The following is a 27,515-nucleotide window of genomic DNA, read 5'->3' on the forward strand; positions in this document are numbered from 1 at the left end:
ACGTGCCAGATAACTTCTAGGTATATGATAATGTTGAATTTTACCTGAGCCCTGTAATCCTGAAAAACAGTGAAGGTTAACAACAACCCTCTTCCCTGTCCCCTCATTCCACCTTTTGTGTTTTGGTAAATGGCTTACCACAAAGAACCATCCTTCCCCATTTGACTTCGATAAGATTTAGTGATGCCTGCTTGTTTACCTAGACGCAGATCTCCAAATTCCCATTCTTGGTCTCATACATGTTTAGCTGAACAGTTCTACCTGTGATGATCAATGAGAATAAAATGCCTGTTAACTAAACGTTGGTTAAGTTCCTCTTCTTCCAGGATGGAACTCTGGCCCACTATCGGCCTGAGCCAAAATACAACTACTCTGGAAGGGCCCCTCTGGGAAAATAGATTGGCTCCAGAACACTACTAAAACATTACCTGTTCTGTTGTTTAATTTGCCACCCTTTCACCCCATTTCCCCACATTCAGTTAGCTCCAGCTTTGTTAGCTCCTCTCCATAAAAGGAAAACCCTTTTAGTTTAGCTCGTGAGATGCTTACAGAGCTTATGGTCACAGCTCTATTGCAACAAGCCCATCCTCCCTTGCAATAATCCTCCCAAATAAAACATCTGCTTACTAAATTTATATATGTTTTGAATTTGACATGTGTAAAAGGATAGCTCTGGATTCGGCTCTGAGAACTCTTTAGAGCTGTACAGGAGATTGTCACGAGGTTCAGCTTCTTGTCTCTTGGAGAGATAAATATTCTGCTTTGCTGCATAAAATGCAGGAGATCTTGTCCTAATGACCAAGATGGCCTTAACATTCTCCCTCCCTTGACTAAACTTTAAGTGGGGTTTTTTCCCTGTCTGAAGGACCCTGACTTCCATTTTCTTAGAGCATTTACTTCAGAGAATTTGTATTTGCAAATTCTTTCTGCCCCTTTGAGATGTAAATCTCCTCCCAGCTTCTTGTCAGTTTCACCATTTAGTTATTTCTTCTCTAGGATCTGCACACCTTCTTTGAGAGGGTAGGAGCCTAATTTAGATAAGTGACAATTAGCTAACATAGATGGCCTAAGCACTCTGATCAACCTCCTTGCTAATGTCTTCTAGCACTTTTCCACCAATTCACCCCAGGCATAAAAACTACTTTTTGTTTCAACAGAGTTGAGGTCAGTCTTTTTCTTCCATTGCAATCATCTCAAATAAGGTCTTCCTTACCTGTTGAATTCTAGCCAGTGCAGTTTTTTGCAGTTTTTCTTTGGCACTAACATTGTGGTCACTTTGGTGCTAGCTTTACATGCAAGTACATCTGTGAATATTGACTCAAGAATTACATTTCCTGTTCTGCACTGGGAGGGAAGGATTGTTTTATTTCTCCAACAACTTTCATCACTAGCCTTTAATACTTTTGGATTGCTCTATTTTCCTCTGGAACATTACAGCATTTCTAGAAAAGCACTCCTTTGTTTTTGTAAATTTAAGGCTTATTTTTGGACTGCCTCTCATTTCTAAGACTTCAGAAGCTTTGTATTATTCTCTTCCTTTTTTGTTTCCCTCTGTATAGATACTGTGGGATGGTGAAAATATTTTCTTTTGTTTGGGTCTATACTCTAGATTTATTATTCTACCTTTTAACATCATTACAGGCAGTTTAAAATTATATATCTTCCACACTACTTCTCACATCTCAGAAGCCCTTTTGCTAATGACCACGTAGCTGTCCTAGCTGGAGTTGGAACCATAGCATCTACATACCTACCTGGGGAAACTTTAGTTTTGAATTCTCTGAAGTTTATTTTCTTATAAACTTGTGACTTTCACCTTTCTGTGGGCTTAAAAATTGCAGATTGGGAGTGAGAGACAGGCTTATTTCTTGGTTTGTTTTATAACTTGGTGTCCTAGCTTTGCTAATGAAATTCAGGTTACTTCAAATTTGCATTTTTATCACTCACGGGAGGTAATAATACAGAACTGCCGAAAACCAACACAACAGAGTCAATACTGCTGTGTTGACTTTGATGTGTTGGTTTTAAGCCTCCTTCTGTTCCCCCTCAGTGCCTTTAAGATGCACGGAATGCTGCCTGAATGACCTACTGACTAAGTTATAATGAAAACTGTTTGCTTCTCTGCTTTATATAATAACCCTCTAAATCACAAAGGGCATGCATACACAAGTAGTATTTAGAACACAATCTGATTAGAATACACAATAAAATGTGCTTAAAAACAGAAAGGGGCTCCTAGTTTGAGGGAATCTGAAGACATTTTCTTCTCTTTCTTTATTAACTATTCATTAACATTAACATGTGCTAAGCACCATACTAAGGAAAACTACAAAATAAAATAAGCCCCGAGAAATTCACAAACCAATAAGCCAGAAAGAAGGGAAATCACTAATTACAATATAGCAAGTTAAATATGACGAGATATGTATAGGGTGTGGTCAAGAACAAAGCAAACCCAAATGTGTCCGGGATAGTTTGGGGGCTTTCTTCAGGGATGGGTGTGCATGACATGAGACAAAGGTCTTGAAGACACAGCATGTGTTGGTCAGCCAGACAAAAAAGGAGGAAGGTTATTCAAGTTAGAAGGGACAGCATATGCATATAGCATGACATATGTATCAAGGACCATCAAGTAATCCAGCACCGGTCTATCTACCCACCTCACCCACCCCCCTATTTCCCACCATATGCTGGATATTGTGCTATGTGTGAGGGATCCAAAACCTAAAATAAAAAAAAAAATCCAAAACCTAAAACCTAAAACCAGCCTGCAAGAGCCTTTTAGTCCAGTTGGAGAAAGGGACATTTTTAAAAAATAAGAGCAACAATGAAGTGAGTGTTCTCCTAGCAGTCTGTCTGAGCTATGGAGGACACACTTAACTCCACCTGACATTATCAGGAAGGTTTCTAGAGGGTGTCATATTAGAGCCTAGTAATGAAATAAAAGTGGATGTTCATCAGTATGAGGAACAGAATGACATTCCAGGACACTTAATCCCTTCCTTCTCCCTGCAGGCAACCTCTGCTCATTTAAATGCAATTATGAGGTACTGTACTCTTTTGTACGAAGCATTTTTCACTCAACGTAACTTTTTTAAAGATTTTTCTGCATTATTGTGTGTTTCAGTAGCTTGTTCCCTTTTCTTGCTGAATAGTGCTGGATGTATGACTGTATAATCACACTTCATATATCCATTCTTTGATTGATGGATCGATTCTAGTTTTTGGATATTCTTTTTTTTTTTTTTTTTAAGATTTTATTTATTTATTTGTCAGAAAGAGAGAGAGAGAGCGAGCAAGCACAGGCAGACAGAGTGGCAGGCAGAGGGAGAAGCAGGCTCCCCACAGAACAAGGAGCCCGATGTGAGACTCGATCCCAGGATGCTGGGATCATGACCCGAGCCGAAGGCAGCTGCTTAAACAACTGAGCCACCCAGGCATCCCCTAGTTTTTGGATATTCTGAGTAAAGCTGCTAAAACATTCTTACACAGGTTCTGTCTAGACATATATTTTCATTTCTTTTGAATGCTTAGAAGTTGAATTGCTGGCTCATTATGTCTAGTTTTATAAGAAACTGCCAGATATTTCTAAATGGTTATTACACTGTATCTTCCTACCAACCATGTTGGAGAGTTTGAGTGCTCCACATCTTTGCCAACATTTGGCTCCATCAGTCCGCTTGGCCATTCTGGGGCAAGTGCAGTGTTACCTTTTTGTTTTCCTGAAGATTGATGATTTTGAGTGAATTTTCATGTGCTTGCTTCTTCTTTGAAGTATCTATTTGCCGCTCCTTCTTCAAGTACCATGTGCTTTACCTCATGGCTTCTCAACTCTGCTTACCCATTAAAACATCTTAGGATTTCTACTTTGGCTCTACCCCCACTCTGATTTAACTGTTACAGATTGGAGCCCCTGTCATTGGTATTGATAAAACAAACAAACAAACAAACAAACAAAAAACATTCTCATGATTCTATGTGCTCCCAGGTTTAAAAACCTTACTGCTGTGGTCCAGTGGTTCTCAACTTCCGTAGGTATCAGAATCACCTGGAGGGCTTGCTAAAAAACACAGATTGCTGAGATCCACCTTCAGAGTTTCTGATTCGGTGAGTCTGGGTTAGAGCCTGAGAATTTGTCTTTCCAACAAGTTTCCAAATGATGTGATGCTGCTGGTCCTGGGACCACCGTTTGAGAATCACTGCTTTAGCCAAACGAACCAACCAATTTCTCAATAGACACCAAATTCTTTCAAGCTCTCCTTCTTGGATATTCTCTTCTCTCTGTTGAGGTCCCATCTAACTCTTTATGTTCCTGGCATATGCTTTTTCATTCTCCAAAAACCCACCTGAGTGTCCCAACCTTCATGAAGTCTGCTCAGATTCATTTGCTCTGTCATTTCTCTGCCACACTCTATTGCCATGATTCCTGTGGTAATGGTACTTTCGCACTGTTTGGTTAATATCTGTTTATTTGTTCTCACTGCAACTCTTTCCGCTTCCACACAGTGAGAGTGCTATAAAAGCAGAAACCCCTATGCCTTGTTCTTGGAATCTTTAGCAACTAACAATATCTGACACATTACTTAGTTTCCACTATTTTATTTAAAAATTCTTTTGAATGTTGTTTTAATGACTGAGTGGCTGGATGACTAATAGAAAATGTAATATAGAAGTCTTCTCACATACTCCAATTTTTTAAAACTACAATTGACCACCTGTTATTAAATTGGCAGCTGGATCATAGGAGCCAGAGAGCAAATCTACAACAACTAAAAATAAAAGCCACATATCATCATAGTCTACAGTTAGCATTATCGTTTTATTTTTTTGAATAAAAGAAAAAGCATAAAAGGGGACTTGAAAAGAATTCTTTTGATTGAATAAGCCAGCAAATATAAAATCAAAGAAAACTTTAACAAGATGAAAGCAAAGTATGATTTTTCTGAGAGTATTACATTTGTTTCCTGAAGGCTTTCTTATCAAATAAGAAGTGCTTTTTAAAAAAATCAAATCTCCAGAGAGTTCAAAAAAAAAAAAAAGTTCCATATGAGGATTGTTGCTAGGAATGTTGCAAGGTTTTATTGAAAGATTCGCTTGCAAACTGAGATGGTAATGATAATGGCAAGAATAACAATTTCCTTGCCCACATTGTGCGGGAGACTTTAAGCACTGTTCATGAGTACTCATTTAACCTTTATAAGAGCCCTAGAAGGTAGGTATGATTATTCCAATTTCACAGATGACAAAACAGAGGCTGAAGGAAGTTAAGTAATAATTTCAAGGCCAGTATTCAAACCCATTTTTGGTTGCCAGATGAATTACAGGATGCCCCATGAATTTGATTAACAGAAGGCTTTTGTTTTGCTTTGTTTTGTTACAAGTATGCCACCTGTAATATTTGGGACATGATTATATTAGAAAATTATGCATTTTTTATTTGAAATTCAAATTTAAATGGTTGTCCTGTATTTTTATTGGCTAAATCTGAAAACCCTACTTTTATCTCACTCCAAAAAAACTGGCATCAGACGACCAGGTCGTATTGCCTCCTAATTCTTCTATAAAGGCAATCCCCAATCCACTGACATGGCCGAACTTCAAACAGTAAGCACGGCATCAAGGCCCTTTCTGATCTGGACCTTCCCGTTCTTCCATCCAGGGGCATCCCAAGCGCCGAGGTTGTGAGGCAGAAGCTGAAGGCTGTGGGCCTGGAGGCCGGGGTGGCGGCTGCGGAGCGAGTAGGCCAGAATTTGGAGCGGGATCCGAGGCTGCCTCGGACGCGCGGGGCTTTGGCGATCACCGTGAGACACGTGTTTCTACTCTGAGTGAGGTGGGCGGCTCCTGAGGAGTTCCAAACAGAGTGACATGACCAGGCTTCCGTTTTAACAGGAGCAAACTGGCTGCTGCTTGGAAAACCATGTGCAGAAACGGGGATGCATTGCAATTACTCAGAGGGCAACGGCAAGCGGCTGCTTTTCTCCATGATGGACTTCCCGTTGTTGGGTTCAGGCTTCCAGCAGCGTTATGCCGGGCTCTGGGTGTCAACTTCCGACTGGGAGCTGAGGAGAGGGGCATCTCTGTCCCAGCTTTAAGGTGGAACCTGGTGGTGTTTCATACGGGGACCTGAAGGGACGCTGCTCCAGGGGCATCTTGCGGGCGTTGCGTCTTTGGGTGCAGGTGAGACAGCGCTGTGGGCAGAGAGCAATGTTCTCTCACAAGGCGGGGCAACGAAGGCTGTGGCGAGACTGCACCCCCGGGGTGGGGAGGAGGGGTAACTGGTGTACGACGGATAGGCAGCAGGAGCACGTGATCGGACATGTTCTGGAGCCTAAATGAGACACTTCCTGGGATCCCTAGAAGCAACCGGGAGAGACTTGGGGGTGGGGCTGACAAGGTACTGCAACTGTGCAGGGGTCCAAATGAGGCTGGAAGACTTCTGTGGTTAATCTACCTGTGACCTAATTTATAGCACACCTGGGTGGGCCTGGAAACATGAGGGTTAGCAAAATTAAATAAAAGAAGTTAAAAGGGACAAGAAACGACAAAAGGAGATACAAAAGGAAATGGTGCCATACAAAAAAAAAAAAAAAACCCAATAAACATTTAGCAAATTTTTAACTTCCTTGTGCCAGGCATGCACTCTTTGGACATTACCTCATTTACTGTTCACAATAATCCTCTCCCAGGCATAGATTATTACCAAGCCCCTTTTACAGATGAAAAAAGTTGAGGCCAGTGAGGACACAGGTAAACAACTTGTACAAAGTCATGAAGATTTGAACTATTTCTGTCAAATTGTAGGCAGGGTTCGTGGGTTTTTTTTTTTTTTTTTTTTGGTTGTTTTGTTTTTTTAAGTAATCTCTATGCCTAACGTGGGACTCCCACTCACAACCCTGAGATCAAGAGTTGATGTTCTAGAGTCAGCCAGGCACCTAGAGTTTGTGTTTTGAAAAACAGCTAAGCCAGCAAGCCTCCTGGGGAAAAAATGAGTTAGGCATATCTTAATGAGCTAAGCATAGTTCCATAGCTAAAATAAATATGACTGAAATCAAGAGAGATGCCAAGAAGAGCAAGTCTGAAAATCACCATGAGGAACACTTACTACAGAGTGACCAGAGCTCCTGAGGAGGCAGAATTCCAGGGTGGAGAGCTGGACTAGAGACATCCACCTGTCACACACTTTGCCTCCATCAGGTGCTCAGCCATCTCCCATTTCTGTTGAGAAGAGCTGGCCGGTGAGCCGCAGGGACCTTGGCCATCCATACCTCAGCAGCAGCCCACCCAGGCTAGGCCACTTGCCGCACACAGGCACCATGACTGCTCACCATATCCCTGGAATCCTCAAGTTATGGATTCTAGATGAAAGTCTCTGAATGCGGCATGGAAATACAGGCCCAAATCAAACAGGTTAAGTAACCACTTTCTTGCTTCCTTGGGATGCATACCTCGGACTAATTCAGCTGACACTACCTTTGGGAGTGTGTCTCCCAAGTTCTTATTTGTTCCCCAAATGATGAAAATGAAGAGATAGACACATGGTTGATAAAGGGGAGCACCCAGGTAAAGGATTTCATGAGGGAAAAACCAAAAAGTTTCAAAAAGAAGGTGACATTTCAGTCCTGGTCATAAAGACCCAAATTAGCAATCAGAATGCTTTAGAATTTCCGATCTTCAGTGGCATAGCAGAATGCTTGCTTAGAGGCCTCGTCAACTACCGTGTTCAATTCATGGTCCAGACCTTTCCCAATGTGCACAGAAATTCATTATCTTATAAGCCCAGGTGACTTGCTTAGTTGAATGTTTTGTTAAATGCTGGAAGTTATATTACAACGTAGTACTCAGCTTGCATGCCTAAGTATTATACAATCTAGCTAGGTGATTCTACTGTGGATGCTTACTAGATTTACCTGATCTGATTGTATGTAGTCAGCAAAAGCAAAAGTAATTACAAGCAGAATTTGAAAGAGCTCAAATTCTTTATAATTCATTTAAATGTTTGGTTTGTCTGTAGTTTCCTTTGTGAATTGATGGTATAGCTCTGCCATTTCAAACCTCAGCCTGATAAAAGTACAGATTTCTGGGCTCTTTCCCTGATCATCTATATCAGCATTTTCAACAGGCACCTTAGGTATTTGGATGTAAGTCAACCAAGAACTTTGCTTTGGGAAACAATGAATAGCCTCTCTAGGGCCCTTTAACATATCTGACAGCTTTCTAATGTCCTAGAGTATACACAGAAACCTTTTCTCCTACACCTGGTAGAGTTCATTTGCCCTTTTGATTTAGCAGTGTACTAACCACTTACTTTTCTATAATATTTTCCATTATGCCATAGACTGCTTTTATTTTGGATCATGTTACTTTATATAAAAGGTGCTAACAACTTTGGTGGATATGAAAAAAATAGAAGAGCCTGAAATGTATAAATGTCTTGTGAAGTTTCCAGTCATTATATAAGAAAAGATTTGTCTATCATCTCTCTATCCATCCATCCATCTGTCCACCCACCCATCTACCTACCTATCACATGAAGTATTTAATGTATTTTGGACATTAAATATATTTTCTATAAAATGATCTGGGAACAACAAAAGCTGATTTGAATATTCTTTTCTCAACATTAGCACATACTGTCACTTTAATTTGCCATCCTTTAAGATAAACTTCCAATCTTACTTCTGCCAGGAGCCTTTCTGGACCATCCTAGCTGTGTGTGATTCCCTGTTTGTAAACTATATCTTCATATGGTTCTTACCATAACATACTGCCTTTTTTTTTTTTTTTTTAATCCGTAGCCTTTATCTTCAGTCAGTTGATATCCTTCTTGAGGGAAAACATGGGATTTTCCTTCTTTATTTCCATAGCAAAAACCTCAGTGCCATTCATTAGTGTTCAATCAATAAATATTTGGAAATGGATTTATTTAGAAACAGGCGTAGGGTAGTGGTATGCTAGTGTATGTATAGAGCATTAATACAGAGTTCTATTTTAAATACATTCAAGTCTTATTCTCCATGCATTAATGAAATATGTAGGCGTAGATGATTGTAGAATCACAGATTTTTAGCTTTAGCTGGCTGCTTATAAATTATCAAGTATACGTCTATTATTTTTTACATGAGGAAATTAATATTCTACAGGGCACTAAGCTACCTGAAAAAAGGAATCATTTACTTCAATATTTCATTTCATACATAAAACAATAGTTTTAGTTATCTTTGCATTTTTGATAACACCTGGTTCACACAGAATAGGCACCCAAATGTCAGCTGAATGGATTGTTTCATGGAAATCAATTTCACTAACTGGATATTTAGAACTAGACAATGAAAGGACAGCTCGTGCCTTCAGCTTCTCACATGCTCCACAGGGATACCACCACCTACAACTGACCCATTAGCTCATTTGGCTGGATCTCCCTTGCTTCAGATACAATTCTTGTTTCCTGTTCATTCCAGATTTTCTTTGAGCACCTGCCTGAGCATGTGTTCTAGCTCTTCTTTCTGACTCCTACTGCATGTGTTAAAAACCTAATTATATTATATTCTTGCTGAATCTGTAACCATATCTGCCTTTTTAAAAGAGAACATTTATGCTTTTACTTCTCTTTTCAGGAACCACAGATGATCTGGTTCATGTGGTCTGGATGTTGGGGCCGATTCCACGTTAAAACCTGTTAAACCTCTAGGGCCTGCCTGGGCCTGCTTAGCCAGAGTGACTCCATGTTGCCTAGATAGCCATTTCATTGCCTAAATAGCCATTTTGTTGTTACCATGTTGCCTAGGTAGCCATTTTGTTGTTTAATAAATGCCTCAGCAGTTAGTGATATCGGTTCCGGGTAATCGTTGCTAAAACACACACCTAAAATAAGGCCAGACAGGTAAAAGACATCCAATCAGCCAAAACCACATAAGTAGAGGTCTGTGGTTGTGCCCTATAAAACTAGCCTGTAAGACCAAAGGGGGGTCGCTCTCTTCGGAGGTGGCCCTGGCCGGTCAGTCTGACTTCTGATGCTTGGCATAGAATAAGGCTTTGCATAACTTTCACTTTGTCTCAGGCTCATTCCTTTGATAACGGACCCAACACTGGAAAAGAGGAAACAGTGGACACCAGACAGAGGAATTTTCTCTTGGCCAGTCACTAGGAGGGACTGTTCAGTCTCTATTTTGATTGCTCATTCTCATTCATTGTTTTCCAAGTCTTTAAAAACAAAGTGAGATATTAGAGATAGGATTTAATTCTAAGCCCCCAGTTATAGTACAAGGGTTAAGGCAGAAAACCCAAGCATCTCCAGGCAGCCATAGTGCTAATCAGTTACTTTCTGTGTATTCAGAGTGTAAACCAAACACCGTGGTTTGGATTTATTCCCTTGGCATGACCAACACTTGCTCCTTCAGATGTAGTGCTCCTGGAACACAGACTCACTCGGAGTAAAGATCAAACAGAATGGATTTTAGAAACTTCTGATCTAACCTTACTACTTTTACAGATAAGAAAGCTGAGACTCAGAGAAGTTATTGGTTTTAAGGTGATTCAATTGGATTGGATAGTGACAGATCTGGGACTAACACTGACCATGCCATCTCTTTCATGGCAGCTGACTTTTGGTAATTGTCTTATTTTACTTCTTTTACTTTTATCTGATATTTGGAGTGATTTCATGCCCATGTAGATGACCAGTCTTGCTGCTGAGCCTCGAAGTTCCTTGAAATCTTCATATGCAGTGACTTTTGCTCTGATCCCACTTCCATCACCGCCTCCTATGGATCTCCTTATCACTTAACTGTCACGTGTCTAAAATATCTCAAATCTCTAAGTACAACCTTCACTTTTCTCATATGCACTTCATTTCCCCTTCCTTTAAAGGCATAGGACTTTCCCTTTCTGTCTCTATTTTCTACTTGTCAGTCCCCTTCTGTGTTCCCATCTACCCTGCTCAGGTTCAACTCCATGATTCATCTAGTTAGCCACTCTTTACTAATGTCCTCAATGTTCTTTATTTGTTATTTTTCTTTGCACTTATCTGACAAAATCCAACTGAATGTATTGGCTTTCTCCGTGCTTCTACCAGGGCTGATACAAGCTAATGGAGAAAGCTGCACAGCTGGGCTGATTGATGCCTCTACAACAGTGTGTTTCTCAAAGTACGGTCCCCAGACAGGCAGTCCCAGATTCACTCAGCATACTGAATCAGAAACTCTAGGAATGAAATACAACAGTCCGTATTTTAACAAGTTCTCCAGTTAATCTTGATATACACTAAAGTTAAAAAAAAATACTACTGCATTAAACCTTTGTCTTTAACCTCAATTGGCTATTAACACTAGCTGTCAATCTTTATTTGTTTTCTAAATTAGTGCCCCTCTATGTTTTACATACTAGCTTCTTTAAATCTCCATTCTCCTCCAATCTGTGGTCCTGTCTGTCTCTTCTCACTCTCCAGAGATCATCACCCTCTGACTTATATAGTTTGTGCTTGAACTCCCTTAAACCCCTGCCACCAAATCCTCAGACTTATTGCAGCTAGTTGCAGTGGAAAAACGTTCCTCTTCATGTTGAGGGCCAGCCCCATATAGCTGTGTTCTAGATTCCTTTCCCTGCAGCATCAGGAACTTTCTCCCTTTCTCTTCATGAAGTTCTCTCTCTCCACTGGCATTGTCAACACCGAACCTCATTACAATTTACATTCATACACTTGGGGATTTTTATTTTAAGTGTCATAGAAACTGTTGTAGGATTTTAAGCAAGGGAGTAAAATTATCTGATGTATAGTTTATAAAGAATTTTATCTTTCTTGTGTGGAGAATGGATTGCATGAGCTGAACCAAGAAAATCAGTTTGTTGTAGTGGAGATGTAATTAGCTTTGGGTTATGATTTGGAAGTAGATTTAATGGGGGAGGGTGGAGAGAATCAAAGGTAATCCTAGCCTCCTTGGTTTTAACAACTATGTGGATAATGAAGTTGTTTATCAGAATGAAGACTGGGAAGGGATAAGATGACTGGAGGAAAACCAAGAATGTTTTGGTCATGTTGAGTTTCAGTGGTTTATTGGAGGACATCTGTGAAGAGATGGGCACCTAAATGTCTGAGTCTAGAATTCTAGGAAGAGATAAGGAATACAAATTTAGATTTGGGAATCTTTGGCCTATAGATGATATTTAAAACTCTGTTATTTAATGAAGTCATCCTGGAAAAGAGTAGAAAGAGAAAGTAGGATATGGCAAAGCCCTGGGCTACTCTAATATTTGAAATGGGAGTATGGAGTGAAAGTTTCTAACACAGGAAAATGAGAATGAGCACTTGGTATCATAGGAGAATTTCTCAGAATTCCCCTAATTGGTTCTTAGCCAAATTTTGCTGAGAAGTAAATGAAAATAAGAACAGAGAGGTAACCATTGGAAATGGCAACACAGAGGGCTGCATAGACCTTGGCAAAAGCACTCACAATAGAATGGTAAAAACAGAAGTCTGATTACAAAGGGTTGAGGAAATTAAGTTATTGAATGAAAGTTTGGCCTAAGGAAAATCTGAAAGGTCTGTTAATCTTTCATTCTATCCTGCTTAATAGATTTCTTGAAATCAAAACCATTCTAAAAAGTGACTTAATTCCTTCAAGCTGATGCCAATTTCTGGAGAAATAAGGGTGGTTATTAAAGACTCTAAAGACTATTTGAAAAGTTTAAATGAAGGCCCCATGCAATTTAAACAGAACCGGAATGCCAAAAATCAATATATAGCTTCCAAAATGAAACTATTGGTAGGGTGGTTACCACACCAAAACAACAACCACCATGACAAAATTCATTAAGTAATAATAGGTATTGTAACAAACTGGAATCTGAAATTACCTGGGATAAGTGAAGTTTAATATGATTAGTCCACAGATATTTGAGAGCTGGCCACACACACACATACACACGCACACTCAAACTTGTCGTCTCATCATTTTTAGTAGTCAGTCCCTTTAAGATAGTATGTTTAATTTCATGGAGGATAAAATATGAGAAATTGCATCCTCATCAGCATATATTTACAAAGTCCCTGGTGTATGTATACAGGAAAGACCATCAGAAGTGAGCACTATGATTATAACAACATTGGGAAAATAAAACATACAAGGAATCAAGTCTGGGCTAAAACCCCAACTCATAAAAACTGGCTATCAAGCAGTACATGCACTAAAGATGGTGAACCAGCCATATATCAAGGGTCATCTTAGTCTTCAGACTACAGAAATAACTGTTGGCCATACAACTAGTAAAGATAATTATCATCACTGAATGACACTAATAAGAGAGGGAGCCATGTATTTTCCATTAGATGGTCATTTGTAGCCAGAATATTATATCCATGTACAGTTCACATATAATTGCTCAAATGCAAGATTCCTTTCATGATGGAGCAATTGGGAAAGAGAATCTTTCATTTCACTTTAACTATAGCTGATGTCATCTATAATATTTCAACTGTCCATTCATTTACTCTGTCATATTTTAAGTTTGCAGAAATGTATTGAGCACTTATTATGTGCAAAGCACTATACTGATGTTGCCTTGCATATATGTAGATAAGAATGAAATAAGCCCCAAATATTAAATCTTTATTTTAGAATGAATGAGTTGCTGACATGCTGGTGCTGTTACCAAAGGGTGTGAACACCAAATGTTTAGTTCCTACCAGCTCATGACCCCCATCTTCATCGAAGTCCTCCTCTATCCCATCAGTCATCTCTTCTCCATCCGCATCTGGCCCTCCTTCAGCAGGCTCCTCTGTAGAGTGATCTGCATTCTCTGACACACATTCATCTTGGATCAGCTCTATACTTTCTTCCAATTGCTTCTTCTGAGCTTCTGGGGGGGAGAAAGCAAATGACTACTACCTTGGGTTGCTCATGAGCCATTTGGATAAACCATGAAAAACAGTCTATGAAAGGGTAAATCTGTGTGAGGAAGATAAGGTATTATTATGTTCCACTTGAATTTATTCAGTCATGTAAATTATATGCCTATACCTGTGTATATTTTCATTTAAGTAGATTTATTTTTTAAATGGAATTATCAAAAATTAGGAAGACCAGATGGTACTAGTATATAAAGTAATAATGATTTACTTGAAGAGATGGATCTTCCTGGCTATATATATATTCTTTTCTAATAGGGATATGCTCTCCGAGGAAAAAATACAGCAAAAATAAAGGACAAAAATCAAATGAAACACAGAACTTGTTCACTCAAGGAAGGAAGATGAAGAAAGTTCATTGACAAGTTCAAATCTAAGTGAAAAAGACAAAAATGCACTGAGGAAAAAAAGTACAAAAGCATATGCATTGTCTTCCAGACAACTTGTCTATGTGAACAATACTCTGACATTTTAGATTCTAAATTCCATTGGCAGATGTGGTTATCTGCAATGGTTAAGAACAAAATTCTGGCATTAGATTTACCAGCTTTGTGATGCAAAGCCAAAATGGTTAACCCTCCTTGTGCCTCAGTTTTCTCATCTGTACAATTAGGATAACTATTTCTTAACTTCCAGGGTTTGGAATAGTAAATCAATGAGTTTAGTAGAGTTATTTGCAAATAATAAGTGCTCAACAAATGAAACTACATTCTACATTAATAGAATACCCTCTAATTACCAGGGTGTGCACATTCCATTTACAGAAATTCGCCCAGATGGGAATTATGCTGACAACCTAATAATTATCTCCCCTAGTGGTTGGTTTTCATTTCTTATAAAAATATCAAGAAAGGTTTGGGTATTGAATAAACAAGATCATTTAATGTACCTCCTTCTCTAACTTATTCCTGTGTGTACATGGTTATCTCAAAAGCTGTGTGGTTTTCTCTCATTTTGATTATTGTTATTTTATCAATTATCACATTATTTGAGTTTTTTTTTAAAGATTTTATTTATTTATTTGACAGAGAGAGAGAGAGCATGAGTAGGCAGAGCAGCAGGCAGAGGGAGAGGGAGAAGCAGGATCTCCATGGATCAGGGCGATGTGGGGCTTGATCCCAGGACCCTGGAACCATGACCTGAGCCAAAGGCAGATGCGTAACCAACTGAGACACCCAGGTGCCCCTGATTTGAGTTTTAAAAGATGCTACATTTTAAACTTATTTATTTATCTTTCATGGCAATAAAGATAGTTTATAGAGCCAAATAAATTGAGGCATGTTTATTCGTAGTCTTTTTCATAATGTGAGTTAAAAAGAAAGTAAGCAGTGGTATACATATATTTCGACTCAGCACAAATCTTTTCTAATACAACTAACATGTAAATCAATAAACTGACAAAAATGATGTATAAATAAGCAGGTATCCTCTTCTATAAGATGTTTAAAATTTTAATGACAGCTACACACGTGTTCTTGTATTTTAATTCTCCAAATACTAACGTTTATGTATTGAGAATCAGACAAAAGGGTAGGGTTGTGCCTTGGCCCTGCTGTCGGAGGACAGGATTCTAGGTCAAGCTTAGCTACTTACCAGTAGAGTCATGCACACTGGCCTTGAGTCTGTTTTGGTCACTTGGTCAGGTCATTAGAACAGCTTTCCCTCATCTGTATAACAGTAGGTCAGCTTTCATCTGTATAACAAAAACACCTGCCTCTGGGTTTGCTGTGAGGATTAACACAGCTTATACTTGGGAAATGTTTTGCACACTATGAAGGGGGGCTACATAAATGTGTACTGTTACATAGAAAAAGGGAGACACATGCTCCTCATTGGGAATATGTCAAGATAACACCACCACCAGTAAGCATGGGACGAGAGGACTGGAAAGAACAGGGAATAACAGTGAAAAACTGTGGGTCTGAGGCCTCATTCCTCAGGTGAAGAAGAGATGGTGTGGATCCAAAAAGGCTAACAACAATTATTGCAGGCATCTTAAAATGACACAATCTAGGCTCTTTTTCTTCACATTAACTTTCCACATATAGATACAGACTATACATTCCATGTTGTTTTTCTATCAACTTGTTAGTGTCCGTTTTCTCCATAGAACAATATAACTAATGTAGTGATGATGTAAATTCTGCTTTCAAAGCTACACTCTTTATCCTCATATAGTGAGTGTCCAGAGGAAAGCAAGTGGCATAAATTCCCTTTTCTCTGATGTCTGCATTACTTTTAGCATAGAAAGTCCTATGAAGATTCTTAAGTGATTACTGTCAAGCTTATTCAAAAAGGTTTAGTCTGGAGAAGATGACCCAAGTATCTGGAGTAAAAGGAAGGCAAATCAGAAAAAATAAAAATAAAAATAAAAGGAAGGCAAATCAGACAAGAGATATAGACCAAACACATGCTGAACTTAACTGTTACAGAAAATTACTAGGTTTTATTCATCTTGCCTTCCTTCCACATATCATTGGAAAAAACCGCTACAGGTTTTGACCCTTAACCTACTATATACACACCGCTGGCCAGCACCAAGTGAAGGGAAGTTGTGATGTGCAGCCGAGTTTGAGCAGAGTCTGCTTCTCCCTCTGCCCCTTCCCCCTGCTCGTGTTTGCTCTCTCAAATAAACAAATAAAATCTTAAAAAAAAATACCATTGCTCTCATAACCTGATTTGATATTTTGAGAATGAGAGAGGGATGGATGTTTGGGACTGGACAGTTATTATCCTATACAGTGAAAAAGTGTATTGAATCTTACAAATTTTCCTAAAGCCAGACTTTCTCAATTTTAGATCATTACGTTTATTTTTTTTTTAAATAACGCATAACTGCACTTTTATTTAGGATTAATATCATTTTGGAAATTCATTTGGTGTGACATATACATTTCTTCTTTAATGATTTCAGAAATATTTGTTCTCTGGGAACACTTGCTTTTTAATTTTTGAAATTAATATTCCAGTTTCTTTTTTCCCCCTCTGAAAAGTCTTTCACCAAAGAAGTATGGAAGATTTTTAGAGAAGCCATGTAGGATCAGAACTTAAAGATGAGTAGCCCTCATTTGGCTTTGTGCATCAATTCGTTGCAGTTGTGTTTGAAATCCAAACTGACTCTCCTGATCTTCCTACCTGAATAGGGTCCCTTCTCTCCCAATCAACCAAAGCCCAGATCAAACACTGTCTTATAGTCTACTGTTGTCTTATCCTCTTCTCAGTGGTGTTTAAGTTTCCCTAATATTTGAGCTCTTGTCTCAAAAGGTCATTGTCCCATTCAAAGGGGATAATATAGTTGTTAATCTTTTGTAAGGTGAAAAGTGCAATACACGTCAGTTATCAAGAAATTGTTTGATTTGCTCTGGACCCCTTACTGAGTGCTTAATACATAGAAGAGATAATATAAGCTTTTAGAGAGGATATAGGATTTGAGATCCATAATTCTGTTAATTATTAGTCCTATTAACTATGGCTTTCTTCTCTAAAAGATGAACATGAAAATAACATCTTTCAGAGAGTTGCTGCGTACTCAAATGAGAAAAAAGAGGTGAATGTGTTTTCTAAAGTGTAAAGGCCACAAAAACATGTTATCATAACAGGCTCAAAGACAATTCTTGAGTTGAATCTATATTGATTATTTGATTGCTACAGACAGTTTATGTAAAATCATTCATCACTACTGACCATTAAGAATTATACACTGCAAAGACAATTTTGGCTTCATTTCTGTTTACATAGGCATAGTGTTTTAAATTATTCTCTGCTTTTGTATGTGTGTTGTATAACATACACGGAACTCCTCTAACAGTCCATTTCAAAAGCAAGAGTGTATTAGAGTTCAGTGCAAAGAAACCTAGGACTTATCCTCATTCATCCATTCATTAAGTTGGAAGCAAATGTGTGGAAGACGTTATATGTTTTGAGAAAAAAAAACCCTTTAATTGCAATGATAATCAAACAATCAGCCTATGCTTTGGTAATATGTAGTCATCATAGATTTTTATCATTACCTCAGTGAAAAACGTTATAATCACTAAACAATGATAGGTTCTAGGAATAAAATCACACAGGAAAGCACATCTTGTTTATTAAACTTGGTTCACGGTTTAACAAGCAGTTTTGATCCAGTAATGATCTTGTTGAAATAGAAACAAAGCAACTTGTTCTGTTTTATAAATAATTAACTAATTTTACTGCTACTAGAAGTCATTAATATATTTTAGTTTAGTCCTGATTTAATAGCATTCTCTTTATCTCATAATTCTTTTTCTACTTATCGCTATTTCCGTTTTATTGAGTGTTGAGTGTATATGTGGTCTGTATGTGTGCGGCTACACATTTACGTCTCTGCCGCTAAAGTTCTTTGGGGCAGAAACATTTTTATTCATCTTCGTAGCCTTGATGGTTAATTCAGAGCCTTACATGCAAGTGAAATATTTGCTGAATAGGTTTATGAATTGTCATGGAACTAAAAAATGAATGTAAACGTCTGGGTGTCAAATCCTTTTCAGAGAGTCAAAGTGAGTACTGAATTCGGCATCATGGTAGCAAAAATATGAAGCCACAGAGATTAAAAGAAACATTTCCTGCCACATTTTCAGGGAGAGCCCCTACAACTAAGTCAGAGTAAATGTGGGGTCTGAGAGTTTCTTAGAAGATTGTTCATTTTCACATGGATAAGCCTTCAGGAGAAAAATAAAGCGTGAAGTCTGCACGGGCTTACAGGAGGGGGGCTGTTTTTGATCGCTGGCATCCTTTGGAGTCTCTGTTGTCTTCTTTAGGTCAGAGTGATGGGTGACCATAGCATTTCTTTTGTGGGCTAAGTGAGCTTTAGATTTTTTTTTTTTTTTAAAGAATGGATTAGGAACTAAAAAGCTAGGAGCTTATGCCTAAAAGATATCTCTAATATTACATAAACTATGGATTTCAACAAAAAAAAGATTTATTATGGCTCCAAGTTAGTGAGTCCTTACAAAGTGCTGACCATGCAACATTCATTACCTATAGGCCTTGAAACATTCTGCAGGGGAGGCTTCTTAATCATTCGACAGATGGAGAAACAGGTTTTCATGGTCACACAGCTAGTGAGTACAAGAGTCAGAATTCCTGCTTAAGGTTTTCTGACTCCATAGCCTGGGCTGTTTCCTAATATATCTCTAGAAGAAAGGCCTAATTTGACAGATCTTTGAATCTCTTCAGTAACCAGACAATTTTAAAGAATGAAGAAGTCTGTTTAGTTAGGGGCACATGCTCCAACTAAGTAAGGGCTGTCAAGGGAAAAGGAGGGCGAGTGCTAGGTAGGTGCTTCTGTTTATGGGAAAATGCCTCAGTATTTAGAAAGCCATGAAAGAAAAGAATTTGATATTAAATTTCAACCCTCCTATTCGAAAGGTTTATTTATTTATTTATTTATTTTTGCACATCATATTTCTATTTCCAAAGCTGTATATGGTTGAGAAAACAAGTTAGAATTGTTGGGGTTTATGTTCAAAGCATTTTTATCAAATTCAGTTTGCTGCATAGCTATTATCATTAATATAACTCTGAAAATTGGTTGAGTTGACAATTAAGTTTTTTGACAGGCCGGCTTAATTGCTAGCTAATTGCTAGCTAAATTGTACTTAGCAGATGGTGGGAAAGAATGTGATACAAAACAGTCACATTATTCATTAGAGCCAAGCAAGTACCCTGGAACTATTGTTTTTGCATACCAGTATAAGCTATATTATTAAAAAAATTCTACATTATAACACCTGTATATAATATGAATTTAACTCAATGATTCCAATAAATGCTATTTAAAAAGATGCAACTTATTATGGTATTACTAATAATGACATAAAAGAGCATCAGGAATGTTACATTGGAGGATTGCTTTCCAGTTAAAATGTCAGTTACATAAGTACATTCCTGGAGAAAATGACCTTAAATTTGTTCTTCTGGAGTACCTGGATTGTTGAGGTCACCACAAATTCAATATAAATGATTTTAAAAATTACAGAGATGCTGTGTTTATTTAAACCTCACAATAATTTTAAGGGATAGATATTAACCCCCCCCCCTCCATTTTATAGATTTCATAAGCACCTTTCCAAATATCACACAACTAATAAGTTTGGGGACTAGATCTCTAAGAGGATTGAACCTACTTCTGTTTGATTCTTAAGCCTGGGGTCTTGGATGTTTTGCTAGTGTAAATCTATTTGCCACAAGTAAGATGAATTAAGGAGGAAGCAAACTAGAAGTGGGGAGACCAACTACCAGGGGAGGCTTTGGAGGATGAAAATGTTCTAACTGATTTGTGGTGATGGTTGTACTGCTCAGAAAAACCACTAAGAAGTCATTGAATTGCAGTCTTGGGATGATGACGTTTCATTGTATGTAAAATATACCTCACTAAAGTTGTTAAAAAATAAGATGAGTGCATCAGAACAAGTGAGAGATGATGAGGGTTTGGGTACTGGCAACAGTATTGGGAAAATAGAAGGGATGGAGTAAAAAGACGTTAAGGTAAGGGTTTGCAATACTGGTTGTAGAAGGAATAGAAGATGTTCCGTTTGGCAATTTGGTTGACAGGATTTATGTAGTGCTGATGTGAGCAGAGACAGGCCACAGAGAGTAGAGTATATGAGATAAGAATGTGAGGAGAAAGATTTCAATTTTGAAAGAGGGTGATTATTACCAAGGACTTTAGTGTACCCCTCAGCTTGACCAAACTTTAGACAAGCTTCTTCCTAAAGGCTCCTGACCTCTTTTTTCTTAAAGTGCTTACTTGAGAAAATTTGGGATTGTAAATTCTTTCTATGCTCCTTTGAGATGTAAATCTTTTACAACCTAGGCCTGTCTTTCCTAAGATCTAGAAGTCATCCCCTTGAAATGTAATCATCAAGAAAGATAGTCTCTGTGGGAGAGTAGAAGCTTATCTTCCATAACAGTCAATTGGCAAACACAGATGGCCCAATCATACCAACCAGGCTCTGTACTAATATCCTCTAATACTTTTCCATTAGCTTAGCATTTAAAAATTATCCTGCCTTTTGTTTTAGTAGAGTTCAGTTTCTATCCCATATTGCACTAGTTTTGAGCCCTACTCAAAAAAAAAAAAAAAAGAAAAAAAAAAAAAAAAGCAACAGTCTTGAATGAAGTCTTCCTTGCCATTTTTAGTAAGTGTCCAGTGCAATTTTTCTTTTACAGTTATCCTAGGGAGAGCCATAGGAATTTCTCCATTAAGTAGAGGGAAAAGCTTTGATTCTGTTGCTAACCACACAACTCACTTTCTTTTCATCCCTTTAAATTTAGCTTCTTTAAAACATTTAATTTTTGTAGTCAAATATTTCCACAAGACTTTTTTACCAAAAATAGCAGTCTTCCGTTCCTACCTGCTCATCATTTTCAGTTCCTTCAAGGTTTTCCACTCAGCTTATTATTTTAAATATATGCCCTCATATTTCTAAGTAATATGTTTATATTGCTATTTCTTGATCAATTTATGCTCTGTTGATATTACTGTCTGTTGATATTACTCAGACTTAGAAAGCTGAGGATTGAGTTCTCTATCGTACAATCCCCACTTACTCCCCATCACTCTAGGAAGTTATATTGTAAATTAGATTAGACCAATTTTCTGTTTTTAAATAATTTTAAGTATTTAATACTTTGTGCAAATAAGCTTATTAGTATATAATAAATAATTTTTCTTTCCTGAACAATACTATTTTCTTTGGTGTTAAAAACTGCCTTAGGTTTTTTTTTTGTTGTTGTTTGTTTGTTTTTAATTTAATTCTCCATGTACTTTTATGTAGTTGAGCAAACTTTAACTAGACATGTAAATCTCATTTAGACTGATTTACTTCCCCACCCTTTAGCCATTAGATCAATTTCATCTTGGAAAAGTCTCTCTCAGAGCTTGGGAGTAGATCTGATTTGGACTTCTTTCTTTCTGGGCCCATTGCACACAGCTCATGCCAGGATACCCTTTACCACCATCTTGAATATTCCCCTTGTTTTTGCCTTTGGATTTCCCTGCTTTGGGAAAGCAGTGTTTCCCCTTTCTCAGTTTACCTCCTTGTTTTAGTGAAGTACCTCCTCCAGTACTTTTCAGAGAAAGAATGAATTAAGGTATACTTCTTGATATTTATATATCTGAAAATGTCTTTAATCTACCCTCACATTTAAGGATTTGGGCATTAGGTACAGAACTGTAGCTTTTAAATGATATTACCTCAGAATTTTTAGGGCATGTTTTCATTGGCTTCTACATTTCTGTGTGGCTGCTGAGAAGCCCATTGGTATTCTGATTCCTGTTTCTATATATGAGAACTGTTTTCGCTCTTTTCTGTCTCTCTGAAGTTGGTTTGGACTGACCTCTCTTTGTCCTCACGTTCTGAAATATCACAATGATATGCTTGGAGGTGCGTCTATTTTCATGCATTGTTTCAGGCACCCAGTGGATTCTTTCGTGTGATTAACTATGCTCTTCAGTTTTTGTTTTCCTAGAAAATGTTTTTGATGCTCTATCCTCTTTCTTTCTGAAACCCTGTTATTCAGATTTCATCCAGTGATTTTTTACATCCATACCTTCTTGTTTTCCATATCTATTTTCTTCTGTATTTTCTGGGAGAGTTTCTTTAATTTTGTCTTCCAATCCTGTATTGAGTTATTTATTTGTGCTATCATATGTTAATTTCTAAAAGTTCTTTTATCTGTCCTCTGAATATTCAAATTTTAGTTTCACGTTATTTCATGAATGCAGTATCTTCTTTCTTTCTGAGTGTATTAATTGGTGCTTTTTTTTCTTTTTAAAATTTTATTCTTCTGCATAATCTGTTTCCTTCAAACTCTTTTTCCTTTTCTGATATTTCTTTTCTTTGTTAAGTGTTTTCTATTACTCGGTGATGCTTGTCCATTCATATTACCAGTGGGGTATTAAAATATCAATGGGCAGCTTCATAAGCACAGGGTTATTGTTTTTGCAGGATGACCAGGTTGACCATTCCTTGGGTGGCAGCTATGCCAGCATCTTTAAATCCTTCCTTTCAGGATGCTCATATTCCCAATGAAAACTTCTAGTGTCTTGCCAGTAGCCTGGCAGCTGAGGGAGAAGAGAATGCCTGGAATTCCTACAGTAATTGTGTAAACTTTCACTTCTCTCCTTAATCTTCAACTGCATTTAAAATTGTTGTCTACCAGCTCTGAGATCTGCTGTTGTAGTTTTTCTCTAAGGAAACTTCACCACTTTTCTAGTGGGGTTAGGAATGGTGATATAGGAATTTGATTCCTCTATAGACTTGCAACCATTTATAATACCTGCTTTTCCAGAAGAATATATCTTTAATTTTGAGCCTTTTGGGATTTCTGTGGTTAAAACTGGACCCAGATTTCTAGGATATGCTAAGTCAGGTACAATTCTCCATCTGCTGTCTAGCTTCTAAAATTCTGTTCCTATTCTCTTTATGCCTAGGGGTTTTCATTTTTTAAATCCTATCATTTTAATGCAGTTTCAGAAGATGACAGAGCTCAATTCATGTATTTAATCCAATATCTGTAACCAGAAACATCACCAGTTTAATCCAGAGTGCAAATGCTAGCAGTAAGGTATTCAGAACAAAAATAGTCACATTATAGGTGGTAGAAATAGTTACATTACAGGGAGCATGTTATATGTGCTCCAGATTATATCTGGAGCAATGTTTTCCATCCTGAGTACCTCGATACACAGTTGACAAACTATAGAAGACCAGAGAAGAGAGATAACAACGGTTCAAGATGCAAATCCAAATTCGTGAGAGGCAGCTGAAAAAATTACTGGTATTTATCTAGAGAAAAGATGGCTTCAAAGATGTCCTGACAAAAATTTGAATGCATCTAAGATGAACATCTATGGGACAATTATGTTGACTCTCCATTTAAAGGTTGGGAGTGAGAATATTATAGCTCTTTTTAAAAATTTAATTGGCTATTACATCCACAATAGATGACACGTTATCTTGGCTTCAGGGAACCAAACCAAGTAAAAACAAAAGAACTTTGGCTTGGTGCCCTATAAGGAGAACCTATCGTAGGCATCTGAGACATAAATGCAAATAGGGACCAACCCAGTAAATCACATTCATATGTGAACTGGCTAAATAAAAATATTAGTAAACTGAAAAGAGTATGCCATGCATAAAATGATAGCAATATGGAAAGATTCCAACTTTTCAAAAGCAGTTATGTATTTTGCTATTTATTTGTAATATTATAATTCTTGGTGTTATATATATATTTTTTAAAATTTTATATATTTTTTGGGCACCTGGGTGGCTCAGTGGGTTAAGCCGCTGCCTTTGGCTCGGGTCATGATCCCAGGGTCCTGGGATCGAGGCCCGCATCGGGCTCTCTGCTCAGCGGGGAGCCTGCTTCCCTTCCTCTCTCTCTGCCTGCCTCTCTGCCTACTTGTGATCTCTGTCTGTCAGATAAATAAATAAAATCTTAAAAAAAAAAAAAAGATTTTATATATTTTTTGACAGAGAGAGACACAGAGAAAGAGAGTTCACAAGCAGGGCAGTGGAAGAGGGAAAAGCAGGCTTCCCGCTGAGCAGGGAGCCTGATGTGGGGCTTGACCCTAGGATCCTGGGATCATGACCTGAGCCAAAGGCAAATGCTCAACCTACTGAGCCACCCAGGTGCCCCCCACTGCCCCTTTTTTAAAGATTTTATTTATTTATTTGACAGAGAGAGACCCAGCGAGAGAGAGGGAACACAAGCAGGGGGAGTGGGAGAGGGAGAAGCAGGCTTCCCACGGAGCAGGAAGCCCAATGTGGAGCTCCATCCCAGGACCCTGGGATCACGACCTGAGCTGAAGGCAGACACTTAATGACTGAGCCACCCAGGTGCCCCATCTTGGACGTTATTTTGTAAAATTCTGTATCTTTTACCAAACATCTTGGGGATGAATTTATCTTATGGGACCTGGTTTGTGACCTCTCTAATGCTGAGGTCAGACATTGGCTATTATCATTGGAATTTCCAAGCAGGACAGGCTTGCAGTGTATCAGGGACACCACTGAGAATAAAATTGAATTACATAATGTCTGCTTGCCTTTTCACATCAGAGACTTTATGCTTGAAGTTTGATTTTTTTTAAAGATTTTTATTAATTTATTTGACAGACAGAGGTCACAAGTAGGCAGAGAGGCGGGCAGAGAGAGAGGAGGAAGCAGGCTCCCCGCTGAGCAGAGAGCCCGATGCGGGGCTCGATCCCAGAACCCTGGGATCATGACCTGAGCCGAAGGCAGAGGCTTAACCCATTGAGCCATCCAGGTGCCCCGAAGTTTGATTTTTTCAAAAAAATGTAGTTGCCTGTGGATTAATTGTGCCTATTGTTTGATACCCAGTTTCTAGTTTTCCTTCTTGCCTCTTTTACCCTTTTTTGTCATTTAACATTCCTGTGTAAACCACATGTAAATTGTGCCATTCCTACATGGCCATTTATATGTGGCTCTTTTAAAAGAATCATCCAACAGTGAGGCACAACTGTAGGCTACACTGATGTGTTATTTGTTGTTTTCAATAATCTACATAGTCCCTATATCCCAAAGTTGTGTCTATTGAATTATGCAAGGAAAAAAATAACTATCCATTGTAGAATTATGCTAACTGTAACTCAAAAGTTAGGATCGTATGTTTGAGGTCATAATCCATTCCTCTAGTTTACATTTGAGGGGTTGAGATGACTTGCCAGGTGGTGCCTGGTACATAGTACATGTTGTTGGGGAGTTAGAGAAGGAAGAGAACACATGACCTTATGCTCAGGAAGTTTACAATCTCAAAGAGGGAGACAGGACACCATACAAATACCCATTAGAAGCAGTTGAAAGTATAGAGAATCCCAAGTCAAGTAATTATACTTCATTACAATTATTCCTCACAGCTTAGAAATTCACTACAAACAAAAAAGAAAAAAAAGATAGTATGAAGCTTGAATACTGGACAATCTCCATTGTTGTGTGGTTTTCAGTCTTTGGTTTGTGATCCTCCATCTCCTTCCTGCCAGTGCTCTATGCTAGAAACTTCCATTATCAAAAACTGAGATTGGGAATGAGAGATGTATAAAAGAGTAATAATGAAATAGAGACCTTAGTTAGCTACAAAATAATTAGATTAGCAACCAAATAAGCATTAAAATGACTTCTCTCTTAAATTTAGTAAGGAGATATTGAGTATTTTAAAAAATTTTATTTTATTTCTCTCCACTTTCTATAATCTAGTCTTGACTCTTTCCTTACAACCCTGATTTCTTTTCATAAAGAAAATATAGAAAGTAATCATTTTATCTCCATAAATACGAAGGCTGTTCAGGAGACAATTACTAAGTGGATGAAATTACAAATTAAATAATTCCATTTTCTTCCTAAAGTAAGAAAGACATAAATATCAAAAGACTAAGCCTATCACTTTAAAAATAACTCTCTCATGACTGGGAAAGTTTAAACACATACAAAAATAAGGTGACAGCCTTTCATGAAAAGAAAACGCAAGCTTTGAATTTTGGTGTTACATTTATAGATGATCTTCCAAGAAGATATGTGAAAGGTATTACTCATTGCAGGAAACTGGAAGGTATAATATGATAGAATAAGGATCACATTTTTCTCTTTGAGGTGATTTATATTTAAATGAGTTCTCCATAATCCTTTAAACTGAAGTGCAAATTGGTTATCAAAGTCCTTTGCTGTAAGGGTTGTTTTACATAATAACGAATTTCACAGAAGTTCCTCAAAGGGAAATATTGATTTATGCGACATAACAGGATATTTCAGTTACAGCAACACTTTAGCTTAGTGCCATAGACAGCATATAAAAAACTTCCTAAAGTCTAAATTTCTGTATTAAGAAGGGTAGGCAGTGTTTTTGTTTTCTTCAAATAAATACCCAGTACTGCAATTTTTGGATCATATGGTAGTTCTATTTTTAATCTTTTGAGGACCCTCCATCTGTTTTCATAGTGGAAAGTTACAATCCCACCAACAGTGCCCCAGGGTTCCCTTTTTTCCATATCCACACCAGCACTTGTTGTTTCTTGTCTTTTTGATACTAGCCATTCGGACAAGCATGAGGTGATATTACCTGGTGGTTTTGATTTGCATTTCCCTCGTGACTGGTGATGCTGAGCTTCTTTTCATGTCCCTGATGGCCATCTCTGTATGTCTTCTTTAGAAAAATGTCTACTCCGATCTTTTGCCCGTATCTTTTCTCAGTAGAAAATATGTTAATAATAGAAATTTTTAATAAAATGATTGTTTTATCTACTCTTTCCCATCCACGTTAGTGAGAAGCTGCCATCCATGTGCTAGGTATATAGCTCATGTTTTAAAAAAATGGGTCATGTGATCAAAAGAAACGAAATCTTGCCATTTGCGATGACGTGGATGGAACTAGAGGGTATTATGCTTAGCGAAATAAGTCAATGGAGAAAGACAACTATCATATGATCTCCCTGATATGAGGAAGTGGAGATGCAACGTAGGGGGTTTGGGGGTAGGAAAAGAATAAATGAAACAAGATGGGATTGGGAGGGAGACAAACCATAAGTGACTCTTAATCTCACAAAACAAACTGAGGGTTGCTGGGGGGC

The 27,515-nt window shown here is 37.9% G+C and overlaps 1 protein-coding gene across 2 annotated transcripts in view; it reads right to left on the minus strand.

Moving 5' to 3' along the window:
• The window catches only part of LOC111156812 (RALY RNA binding protein like), a 686,812-nt gene that overhangs the window by 21,862 nt on the left and 637,435 nt on the right, over positions 1 to 27,515 (minus strand). For both annotated transcript variants that reach the window (XM_022517893.1, XM_022517892.1), the window contains one exon: positions 13,679 to 13,851. In XM_022517893.1, coding sequence (XP_022373601.1) covers positions 13,679 to 13,851 — 173 coding nt within the window. The remainder of the gene's footprint in view (positions 1 to 13,678; positions 13,852 to 27,515) is intronic.

The sequence above is a fragment of the Enhydra lutris genome, unplaced genomic scaffold (genome assembly GCF_002288905.1).
Source record: "Enhydra lutris kenyoni isolate GAN:26980312 unplaced genomic scaffold, ASM228890v2 scaffoldscaffold49, whole genome shotgun sequence".
NCBI classification, from domain to species: Eukaryota; Metazoa; Chordata; class Mammalia; order Carnivora; family Mustelidae; genus Enhydra; species Enhydra lutris.